This window comes from Coenobita brevimanus, chromosome 19 (assembly GCF_032717465.1).
Source record: "Coenobita brevimanus isolate Jiangsu-jjx chromosome 19, ASM3271746v2, whole genome shotgun sequence".
Taxonomy (NCBI): Eukaryota; Metazoa; Arthropoda; class Malacostraca; order Decapoda; family Coenobitidae; genus Coenobita; species Coenobita brevimanus.
The window spans coordinates 26,303,955-26,316,596 of record NC_136972.1 but is presented as its reverse complement, the minus strand read 5'-3'; the positions used below and the strand labels follow the sequence as shown (position 1 = coordinate 26,316,596).

Genomic DNA, 12,642 nt, shown 5'->3' with positions numbered 1-12,642 from the left:
TCTCTCTCTCTCTCACTCAAGGCCCCTCAGCTGCAATAACACTCAGGAGCAACTGGCCAATCAGAGACAAGCTTCCCCTCAGTTCGCTTTCTGATTGGCTATCCCGGGAAGTTTGGTACTACCGCCTTAGAGAGAGAGAGAGAGAGAGAGAGAGAGAGAGAGAACAGTCAACCTTAATGATCCTACTTACACAGAGAGAGAGAGAGATTACTTACAGAGAGAGAGAGAGAGAGAGAGAGAGAGAGGGGGGGGAACAATTAACCTTAATCATTCCTTGGCCGATAGGAGAGAGAGAGAGAGAGAGAGAGAGAGAGAGAGAGAGAGAGAGAGAGAGAGAGAGAGAGACAGACAGACAGAACTGGTGGGCGATAGTAATTAACCTTAGTGACATTACTCTCTCTCTCTCTCTCACTTTCTCTCTCTCTCTCTCTCTCTCTCTCTCTCTCTCTCTCTCAGCAGTTCACTAAGGTTAATTGCTCTTTCTCTCTCCCTCTCTCTCTCTCTCTCTCTCTCTCTCTCTCTCTCTCATTAACTCCACAGAATGGTCTCCCAATCTCTTCTTATCTCTCAAATGTCAATGAAACCCTTTTAGTCACGCAACCTACCACAACTATCAACATTACTACCACAACTACCAACATTACTACCACAACTACCAACATTACTACAACTACCAACATCACTACCACAACTACCAACATTACTACAACTACCAACATTACTACCACAACTACCAACATTACTACAACTATCATCATTACCAGTACAATTACCAATATTACTACAACTATCATTATTACTACCACAACTACCAACATTACTAGTACAACTACCAACATTACTACAACTACCAACATTACTAGTACAATTACCAACATTACTACCACAACTACCAACATTACTACCACAACTACCAATATTACTACCACAACTACCAACATTACTACAACTACCAACATTACTACCACAACTACCAACATTACTACAACTACCACATTACTACCACAACTACCAACATTACTACAACTACCAACATTACTAGTACAATTACCAACATTACTACCACAATTACCAACATTACTACCACAACTACCAACATTACTACAACTACCAGCATTACTACAACTACCAACATTACTACCACAACTTCCAACATTACTACTACAACTACCAACATTACTACCACAACTACCAACATTACTACCACAACTACCAACATTACTACCACAACTACCAATATTACTACAACTACCAACATTACTACCACAACTACCAACATTACTACCACAACTACCAACATTACTACCACAACTACCAACATTACCACAACTACCAACATTACTACCACAACTACCAACATTACTACAACTATCATCATTACCAGTACAATTACCAATATTACTACAACTATCATCATTACTACCACAACTACCAACATTACTAGTACAACTTTTTTTTTATATATATATAAATAACAGAACGGAGGAAGGAAAAACAAATGGGTAAAAAAAATAATCCATACACCAGATTACTGGTGTCCTCTGTTCATAAAATATCTGTAACAGTTAGACTTGAACAGTTGTGGGTTGAAATTTGGAGGAAAACAACTCTGGCGAAGCGAGTTCCAGAGAGATGCAGTTCGGGGAATAAAAGAATTCTGATAGGCAGAAGTTCTGCAATATGGTTGAGTGACATTCCAGTCATGAGCGCTACCAGATGCACGTGTAGCACGAGGGAAGGCATGGAGAGGTGGCACCATGGACGCAACTTCGTCTGAGCATTTGCCAAAAAAATATCTGTAAAATACCAACATTATTACAACTACCAACATTACTAGTACAATTACCAACATTACTACCACAACTACCAACATTACTACCACAACTACCAATATTACTACCACAACTACCAACATTACTACAACTACCAACATTACTACCACAACTACCAATATTATACCACAACTACCAACATTACTACAACTACCAACATTACTACCACAACTACCAACATTACTAGTACAATCACCAACATTACTACCACAATTACCAACATTACTACCACAACTACCAACATTACTACAACTACCAGCATTACTACAACTACCAACATCAATACCACAACTTCCAACATTACTACCACAACTACCAACATTACTACCACAACTACCAACATTACTACAACTATCAACATTACTAGTACAATTACCAACATTTCTACCACAACTACCAACATTACTAACACAACTACCAACATTACTACTACAACTACCAACAACTACTGATCACTATTTCTAACATCAAGCATATTCTCTCTCTCTCTCATCATACTGACATTTTCCCTCATAAAGATAAGTGGGTATTATTATTATTATTATTATTAATTTTCCACTAAACATCACTAGGACCACAAGATATTTATAGCTTGTCCTGTGAAAAAAGAAAAAAAAAAAGAAATGGAGATATGGGGGAGGGAAGGAAGGGAGGAGAAAGGGGAGGGAAAGGATGGGGAGGGGAGGGGAGGGGAGAAAAGAGGGGTGGGGAGTTTAATACTTATCCCTTCCCTCACCTCACGCTCTCCCCCCCCCCCGAATTCCCAGGGCACATGCAGGGCAACATACCTCTCTCTCTCTCTCTCCCTCTCATAAAAAACAGAAAACCATGAAAAATATTTACTTCATAGGGTAAAGGCAGAAAAATAATCAAAAATTTTACACACACACACACACACACACACACACACACACACAAAAGTTGACCCAATATTTCACCTCTTCTGCCTCTCATTTTCCTTTGCTGGCTAATATTCCTAAGCTGAGAGAGGCTTGGTATGTTTCTCTGCCTAATATTTCACCTCTTCTGCTTCTCATTTTCCTCTGCTGGCTAACATTCCTATGCTGAGAGGCTTGGTATGTCTCTCTGCCCATAGATACGAAAGTCGGCCCAATATTTCACCTCTTCTTCCTCTCATTTTCCTCTGCTGACTAATATTCCTAAGCTGAGAGAGGCTTGGTATGTTTCTCTGATAAAAGGTAATTCTCTTTGATGGCATGCATCAGGGCGGAGAGTGATGGATGAGGACGAAGGGAATAAGTAGGAGTTTTTTGCCTCCGATACTTACATACTTAGGATACATACATATATACAAACACTCTCTCTCTCTCTCTCTCCTTCTGATGTTGAAAAATGCACTGAAAAGCTAATCATAAATAAATCACACAGAAACACAGCTCTGTCATTCACTCAGCTGGTAGAGTGAGAGCGAGGACAGCTGACAGAGTGAATGCGAGGACAGCTAGGAGAGTGAATGCGAAGACATGTGGGAGAGTGAATGCGAGGACAGCTAGGAGGGTGAAAGCGAGGACAGTTGGTGGAGTGCATGCGAGGACAGTTGGTTGAGTAAACGTGAGGACAGCTGGTAGAGTGAAAGCGAGGACAGTTGGTGGAGTGCATGCGAGGACAGTTGGTTGAGTAAACGTGAGGACAGCTGGTAGAGTGAAAGCGAGGACAGTTGGTGGAGTGAAAGCGAGGACAGTTCGTAGAGAGAGAGAGAGAGAGAGAGAGAGAGAGAGAGAGAGAGAGAGAGAGAGAGAGAGAGAGAGAGAGAGAGTAAAGAAATCACTGCTTAACCTTAGACTGTCTTCGAAATGAAAATAAACTAATAATTCCTGTAAGAAAAATACTTAATTGCCAAAAATCTATATTGTCATTGTGCGTGTCAATAGATAAAAAAAATAGACAGATAATAGTTGAGGATAGATAGACAGCTTTGCAGATAGATAGTCTTGTGGATAGATAAAAAGCCTAGTGGACAGATAGACAGGTTTGCAAACTGACAGTATTGTGGATAGATATCAAGCCTTGTGAATAGATATAAACCCCAATAGATACAGAAATTACCTAGAGACAATAGAGCCTTAGATAGATAGAAGACTTTGCAAATAGATACTAAGCCCTGTGGATAGATAAAACGCCCCGTCGATAGATAAAAAGCCCGATAGACTCCCTTGTGTAAGACTTTGCATGACACTTGGCCACGACTTAAGATTTCCAGCTGAAGGTGAAGAACTGAAGCTGCTACACTCGCGTCCTCTCACCATTCCTTGTAACTCGAGAAGATGCTGTGTGTGTGTGTGTGTGTGTGTGTGTGTGTGTGTGTGCGTGCGCTGCTAGTACCTGACGATTTTATTTAGTTGTGTGTGTGTGTGTGTGTGTGTGTGTGTGTGTGTGTGTGTGTGTGTGTGTGTGTGTGTGTGTGTGTGTGTGTGTGTGCGCTGCTAGTACCTGACGATTTTATTTAGTTGTGTGTGTGTGTGTGTGTGTGTGTGTGTGTGTGTGTGTGTGCGCGCTGCTAGTACCTGACGATTTTATTTAGTTGTGTGTGTGTGTGTGTGTGTGTGTGTGTGTGTGTGTGTGTGTGTGTGTGTGTGTGTGATCAAGATGCAAATATCTATCTATATCTATCGCCAGACGCCTTAATCCCGTACGGGGTGGCCACAAACAAATCGCCTCCATGTCACCCTGCCCTTTGCCATTTGGCTGCCTTTTCTCGAACTCAATCCTCTCTCATACACCTCCCCATCTCATCTCATTACCTCATCCTCCCCCATCCCTCCACCTCACTCACATACACTCTCTTAGTCAGTCTCTGTCCTCTCCATATGCTAGCATATGAAGGGACATACTACCAGAACTCAATTTAAATGTCTGCCAAAACCTGATTCGAACCCAGATCCACGACACGAAAATCAGGGAGGCAAAGGAAAAAAGTCACTGTTATTACGTTATTTATATCTTTTTAATAAACATCTTCAACAACATACAAGAAAGTACTAAGCTTCCATACGCGGATAGATACTAGTCACGAAGAAGTGCTAAAGTGTTTCCAAATTCATATTAACTTCTATTCATTTTAGGGGAAGCTTCTATACTCCAATTTATAAGACTGAAAAAAAGCACACACACAAAAACAAGAAAACGTATATGTAGGAAAAATTAACAGAAAGACAAATGGGAAAAAACATTACTCCACTTATGAACGCTGAATAAAACTAAGATGTAGAAAATAAGGAACATAAATTACTTGGAATGGTGTGGGAACTGAGTAAAGACGGTAAAGGAGTGAAGGAAAAATAAAGGAGTGAAGGAAAAATAAAGAAAAGAAAAAAGGAGAGGAGGTGGGTGCTGGTCAAAGTCATGCTGTCCTTGTAACTATCACCATAAATAAAGTCACAGGAATAATAAGTAAATAAATAAATAATAAATACAGAGTGAAAGAAAAATAAGGATAAATCAGAGGAGGTGGACTATGGTGAATGAAAGTGAGTCTGTTCTCGTCACCATAACAATAAAAAGTGACTGGAATAACAAATAATAAACAAATAAATAAGTAAAGGAATAAATAAAGAAATAAAGAGGAAGAGCTGCAAAGAACCAAAGTGTGATGGTGAAATTAAGGTGACTGAAAGTGGCTACATTTCCTCACTATCACCCTCACCATCAGCACCATGAAAAGGAAATTGGTTTACTACACTGTAATGGGGCCTTGCAAATGGGTGGAGCTCTCGATGCATCTTCTAAGGGGCAGGTGAGTCTGGAAAAATTACACCCAAACTTGTAAGTTATTTATAGGAGGGGGATAACAAATTCGGCCCGACTTGAACCCTCCTTTTCTTCATACCAAAATTTCCGCAACTGTTGTCTGTTTTCCAGCGCTGTGTGTGTGTCTATCTATATCATGTGATATTTCCTGTTATTTTCTGTTGTCTGGTGTTGGGCAATTTTAGTACAGTTATGAATTACTTGCCTATCTGGCTCCCAAGTCTCTTTTCAGTAACCTTCCTGTCACAAAGTCTTTCTGTACAACTTTAGGCGCTGCCAATGTCTATGTTATGACTACCAATTTCCTATATCCTGTTATTTCACATTCATTTTGCCATAACCTTTCTGCTGCCAACTTTTGCTGTAACAGTATCCCGGCTGCTGTTTCGTCTCCTATAATTCTCACTACCTGTTTCTCATCATACAGTTCTTTATATTCTTTCTTCTGTAACCAATCCATCGTTGATCCTCTTCGTAACCTTCTACTCAAGTCCAGTGTCACTTATTTCCATCCAATCTCACTTATTTCCAACTAAAAATTTCTCTCCACACCAACTATTCACTTACCCTTCAGCCTTTCAATATCTTCCATGCTGTTTGCAGTTCATTACAATTCTGATTGCCCAATATCTCAATCTCCCTCCCCCCCATTTTATCTTTTATCCTTCTATCTTTGGGCATCTTTATAACGTTCCTGTCATTTCCTGATTACAATTTTGACTGTCAATTTTTCTGTCCCTTCCCTTTTCGTAATCCTTCCATCTTTGAGACTCTTTATAACTTTCCTGTCCGTTCGTGGTTACAATTCCATCAATTTTTCTATCCCTCCATATTTTAGTAATCCTTCTAGCTTGCCTCTCTGTAACCCTCCCTGTCGCTTCCCCCCAGGTCATATAACCTGTACGAGAACGAGGCAGGGAGCGACGTGACCCTCCTGGTGGGGGACGACGTGTATAGAGAGAGGATCCCGGCTCACTCCTGGGTGCTGGCGGCGGGGAACCAAGTGTTTAGGGCAATGTTCCAGGGGCCACTAGCGGACATACACAAGAAGACCTACAACATCAGAAACGACCCTAAAGGATTCCAGAACCTTATGAAGTGAGTGGATGGATAGATACGTAAGCAGACAGACAGATAGACAGATAAACAGACAGATAGACAGATAGACAGAGACAGACAGACAGATACACACGTAGATATAGGCAGATATAGATAAACAGATATACAGACAGATACAGAAAGACATATATATGGATGGAAAGACATACAGATAGAGACATAGACAGCCAGACAAATGAACAGATATGTAGATTATAGACAAGTATATAACCAAGGCTACGAAATGGGTGGAAGGAAAGGTCAGTGTTGTTCAGGCATAGATGCATTATAAGTATATGATGAAACAGTTGGGCTAAATGTGCTCTATGGATGTAAGATGTGGACCCCGAATGCTAGGAAGAAAAGATAGATAGATAGATAGACTGATAATGAAAGAAAGAGAGAGGGGGGTACCATATGGTGAATGCGTGAGAGAGAGAGAGAGAGAGAGAGGGGGGGTGGAGAGGGGGAAGAGGGAGAAGTAGAAGGCGGAATAGACGCATATGATGAGTGAGAAAGAGAGGGGGGGGGGAAGAAGGAGAGGGGGAAGAGGGTGTTGGAATACTAAACATATGAAGGCCAAACACATACAAGGAACCAAACACAGATGACTGAATTATTTTTTCCCCTCGTGCGTGTGTTGCATATTAAGTGCATCTGTGTAGTGAATGTGTAGATGCCTTTATAAACACGATATGGTTGTGTGGGAGGCGGTAGGCATGTTTATATACGCGTCAAATATTCTAACAGCGCGTCGTGATAAAATTAATATGATGAATGTGTGAAGGTAATGAGGTGAAGGTGATGACGATGCCGAAACGATAATGATGATGATGTTGATGATGATGATGATGATGATGATGATGATGGATGTGTATGTAAACCATTTTCTCTCCGCCATGGATGTGTATGTAAACCATTTTCTCTCCCCCACAGATGGGTATACCGCCACGAGTGTGTCATTCAGAGCGTGGAGGGAGGCCTAATCACTCTACAGGTAGCCATCCAGTACCTGTGTCCGGAGTTGGCAGAGTTGTGTGTAGAGTACCTGACCAACCACCTCACGCCTGCCAATGTGCTAAAAGTACTTCAAGAGGTGTACAGGTGAGGGGTGCACCGTTTACTTGTTTACACACACACACACACACACACACACACACACATTATATATATACAAACACTGATGCACACATACATACAAATACCTTAATGTCTTTACTACTACAATTACTACTACAGTTACTACTACTACTACTACTACTACTCTCTCTTTCTCTCTCCAATTAATATTTTCGTAATAATACGGTACTCTCCAATTAATAATTTCGACCTACCCACCTCCTTACCTCCCGACCCATTTGCTTCCCTCTCTCCCTACCAACCTGCCTACCTACCTACCTACCTACCTCTCCCTCTCTCCCCCTATACTACTGACGGTTCTTTGCCCAGGTATTACCCAGCTCACGATCCTGACCTACTTACCTACCTACCTACCTACATACAAACCTACTTACCTAAATACTAATCACGTTTCTTTCCCCTGGTACTACCCGACTCAAAATCCTGACCTACCTACCAAACTACCTACTCACCTACCAATCTACCTACCTACCTACCTACCTAAATCCTAATCACGTTTCTTTCCGCAGGTATTGTCCAGCTCAAAATCCTGACTTACCTACCGAACTACCTACTCACTTAACAATCTACCTACCTTCCTGCCTAAATCCTAATCACGTTTCTTTCCCCAGGTACTGCCCAGCTCACAACCCAGACCTGCCGACTGTGCCATCAGCGCCTAGTTTAGAAGACCTTGAGAGTCCGCCACACCCCGACCCCACCAGCAAAGAGGCCAGGTAACATTCAGTAACTTGGAGAGATTGACTTGGAGAGTGTATGTGAGTGAGATGGAGAGGGAGAGGGGGAGACCGAGGATGAGATGGCGGGATGGGGTGTGTGAGTTGGAGAGAGGACAGCCAAATGCCAGAGGACAGGGCGACAAGGAGGCCCCACCAACAAACAGGCCAGGTAACATATTCAGTAACGTTAATAATGGAGAGACTGACTAGAAGAGTGTATGTGAGTGAGATAGAAAGGGAGAGGGGGAGACCGAGGATGAGATGGAGGGGCCTAGTGCTAAGTGGACTTCTTAACTGCTACAGAGACTTATTATCAAAACTGGTGTAGATTCTTCATAAATTACTTCCCCAACAGGTCACAACAATGCCTGACCCAGCTACATGACCTGTGCGGGGAGGCTGGCCTACGTGACCCGACTTTGCACTATGTTGACCTCTGTTATAATTAATTGTTATCGAGACTAATTTATCGATTTATTTAGTTACAACCCCTCATAAATTACTTTCTTCAGGTCACAACAATGCCTGACTCAGCTACATGACCTGTGCGAGGAGGCGGACCTACGCGACCCGACCCTATGCTGCGTGGACCTCTTCAACGCCTGCCTTGAGGTCATCGACAGGGACACAGTGATCGTCCTGGCATCGGAGCAACTGGAGGACCTCGACTGTGCAACGCTAGAGGTAACATTAGGGACCTATACTGCAAATCTGATGGTTGTGTTGAAGTCTGAGGGTAGATTGAGACTTGGAAAAATTGAATCTCTGCCTCATCGACCCTTGTGTTTCTGAAAAGCATTACTCTAAGACCTCTTCTTTTAAAGAACTCTTCCTTCATCTTCTCTTTATTCATTTTCTTAGTTCTTATTCTCATTCTTCTCATTCAGTCTCTCATCCTTCTTCCTCCTCCTCCTTCTTCTCATCTTCTTCCTTTCATTCTTCTTTTTCTTCTTCTTCATCCTCCTCCTCTTCTTCTCCTCCTACTTCCTCTTCTTCACATTCAAGGGAATTATATACGGTATATTCTTTCCCTTCTTCTCCTCTTTCATCATCATCACCAACTTCTTCTCCCTCTGTCCCTCCTCCTTTCTCTTCTTCAAAGCAAACATACATCTTCTCTCTCTCTCTTCTCCCAGGTGGTAATACGCCGAGGCAGCCTAACGATGCCCAACGAGGTGGCGATAGTTACAGCCCTGCAGAGGTGGTCCACGGCGAGGTGCAAGCGATTCAATCTTCCACTGACCCAGCAGAGCAGAAGAGAGGTCATGGGTCATCTAATAGGTCATGTTAGGTTCCTGTTGATGACCGGAGAGCAGCTGCAACAGGCCGCCCCTCTACTCACTTCAGGTAGAGTTAGAATCACCTCTACTCACTTCAGGTAGAGTCAGAATCACCTCCACTCACTTCAGGTAGAGTCAGAATCACCTCTACTCACTTCAGGTAGAGTCAGAATCACCTCTACTCAATTTAGGTATTGTCGGAATCACCTCTACTCACTTCAGGTAGAGTCAGAATCACCTCCACTCACTTCAGGTAGAGTTAGAATCACCTCTACTCACTTCAGGTAGAGTCAGAGTTACCTCCACTCACTTCAGGTAATTAGAATCGCCTCTACTCACTTCAGGCAGAGTCAGAATCACCTCCACTCATTTCAGGTAGTCAGAATCACCTCCACTCACTTCAGTTTAGAATCACCTCCGCTCACTTCAGTTTAGAATCACCTCCACTCACTTCAGTTCAGAATAACCTCCACTCACTTCAGTCAGAATCAACTCTACTTCAGGTACAAAGGAAAGCAAACATTTACAGTATTGCAAGTAACGTACGTGGCTTCGCAGTGCCTCTTCCTTAGCGATTTATTTTGCACGTTACACCTTTTTAACCTCTCCGTTGTTTGTGATGCAGAGTATGACGGCACCAAAAACGCTGGACGAAAAACAACAAAATCATCGCATAACAGGCATAATAAATCACTAGGGAAGAGGTGTTAAGAAGCTCCGAATGCCACCTTAAACATGGCGGCACTAAATATATATCCTAAAAGTGCCAAAATCACTGCATGAGACATAATAAACCGCTAAGGAAAAGGTGTTACGCGGCTCCCAATGGCACCTGTAATATAACTAATTCCCCCACTGTTCTACCCCCCCACAGACGAGTTCAATTTCCTCAGCGGTCGCATCTCGAAGCGTGGGGAGGGGTCGCCGCCCCCCACCCTCGCCCCCTACCTCACCACCATGGCCACCCCTCGCCGCCCTGCCTCACCCACACACCCCAATGGGACCCTAGCCTCGGAAAAGAGCAAGAAAAAGAGCACGGGGAAGAAAAAATACACCAAAAAAGAGCTGATGCTGGATATCGTCTCGTGCCTAGCGGTTATTTTTGATTAATTGTTTTTTTCATGTTTTAGGCCTTTTTTTTTTTTTTAGTTTTTTTAATAGATTTTTTACAGGGTGATTTTATGAAAGCTTATGAAACCAGGCAAAAGAAAAGGGACGTGAGGAAAGAGTTAATGATGGATATTGTCTTGTGCCTTGATTTTTTTTTCTCATTATCAGCTTTCTTGCATTTTAGGAATTTGAGGAGATTTTAAAAAACAGAATATTAACAAAATGCAAAAAGAAGCCAACGTAGAAAAAAGGGTATATAGAAAGAGTTGATGTTGAAAGCTATCGTGTTTCAATTTTTATTTATTTATTTCTTTACGATACCGGGCAATTGGGCGATATATTTCAATGAACATTTTTAGAAGTTAAAAATCCAGAAAATGCACACAAAAACGGAGCTGATGATAGATATTTTGTGCATCGCTGTAGATTTTGGATGGCTTTCTTGCATTTAGATTTTTTAACATATAGATCTTTAGACGACCAGTGAGAAGGAAAAAAATAAAGGAACTTTTTAGAAGACAGCCAACGGAAAGAAAAACCACATGAAAAAGGAACTGACAATGGGTCCTGGTTTAAGCCTCGCATTTTGGTTTTAGAAATGCATCATCTTTTTGGTTATTATTTTTTTTTATATGAGTTTTGTCTATGTGTCAGCCCAATACACCGCTGTAGTTGTGTATATATATTTTTTCTTATTTTTCTGTTGGCCTAAATTCTTGTCTGTGTATCCTATTTTTTTTTCATCACCCAGTCTTGTCTATGTTTATTTTTTTCTCTGTTTTTTTCATCATTAGTCTTGTCTGTTTTTTTTACGTCTTGTTTATGTGTATCTTTCTTTTGTTTTTTCATCATTAAGTTTTGTCTGTGTATCTTTTTTTTTTTTTCCATGGGTACATTTTCTTGCTTTTTTTCTCATCATTGAGTCTTGTCTATGTGTATTTTTTGTCCATGTGTACCTTTTCTTGTATTTTCCTCATCATTAAGTCTTGTCTATGTGTATTTTTTCCTTTCCATGTGTACCTTTTCTTGTTTTGTTTTTTCCCTCATCATTACGTCGTGTCTAGGTGTTTTTTTTTTTTTTATCTTTTTTTGTTTCTTTTACCTAAGTCTTGTCTATGTGCATATTTTTCACCTATTCTTATTTCCAAAGTCTTGTCTATGTGTATTTTTTTTTTCATTTTTTTAAACCTAAGTCTTGTCTATATGTCAGCCCAATATAATGTCGTAGCGTTTTTTTTTTTTTTTTTTTTTTTTTTTTTTTGGTATAGAAGCTTTACTGTATAGGTGTATTGTGTTTGGCGGGGTGTATTGTGTATTGTGTTTGTTAGGCCTTGTGGTGAAGAGATGGGACAAGTTAGGACTCTTTGACTCTGAAAAAGCTCCCTAACACCTTTTTCTAAGCGATTTATTTTGTTTATTACACTAGTTTCGGTGGCCCTGTGGTGAAGAGTGAGAAGGTTGGTAGTCTCTGACCTGTGTAGAAGCTCCCTAACACCTTTTCCTATGCGGTTTATTTTGTTTATTACAGTTGTTTCTAAGACCTTCTGGTGATGAAAGAGACGGGACAAGTTAGGGTTCTGTGACCTAGGACGAAGCTCCCTAACACCTTTTCCTTAGCGATTTGTTTTATTAGCTGTTTCGGAGGCCTTCTGGTGATTAGAGAGGCGGGACAAGTTAGGTTTCTGTGACCTATGA

At 41.3% G+C, this 12,642-nt stretch overlaps 2 protein-coding genes across 3 annotated transcripts in view; one reads left to right on the top strand and one right to left on the bottom strand.

Annotated features, from left to right (window-relative positions):
- The window catches only part of LOC145391638 (BTB/POZ domain-containing protein 6-like), a 43,737-nt gene extending 32,790 nt beyond the window's left edge, over positions 1 to 10,947 (top strand). The window contains exons 1-7 of one of the 2 annotated variants that reach the window (XM_080266182.1): positions 5,486 to 5,586; positions 6,489 to 6,698; positions 7,635 to 7,802; positions 8,450 to 8,554; positions 9,070 to 9,241; positions 9,694 to 9,904; positions 10,712 to 10,947. In XM_080266182.1, the coding sequence (XP_080122308.1) occupies positions 5,507 to 5,586; positions 6,489 to 6,698; positions 7,635 to 7,802; positions 8,450 to 8,554; positions 9,070 to 9,241; positions 9,694 to 9,904; positions 10,712 to 10,947 (1,182 nt within the window). In that variant the 5' untranslated portion in view covers positions 5,486 to 5,506. Of the gene's footprint in view, positions 1 to 5,485; positions 5,587 to 6,488; positions 6,699 to 7,634; positions 7,803 to 8,449; positions 8,555 to 9,069; positions 9,242 to 9,693; positions 9,905 to 10,711 lie in introns of those variants that run through there. The other variant, XM_080266183.1, reaches the window with a different exon arrangement.
- LOC145391639 (uncharacterized) overlaps positions 1 to 12,642 on the bottom strand; it is a 113,006-nt gene that overhangs the window by 87,166 nt on the left and 13,198 nt on the right. The gene's annotated exons all lie outside the window — the stretch shown is intronic.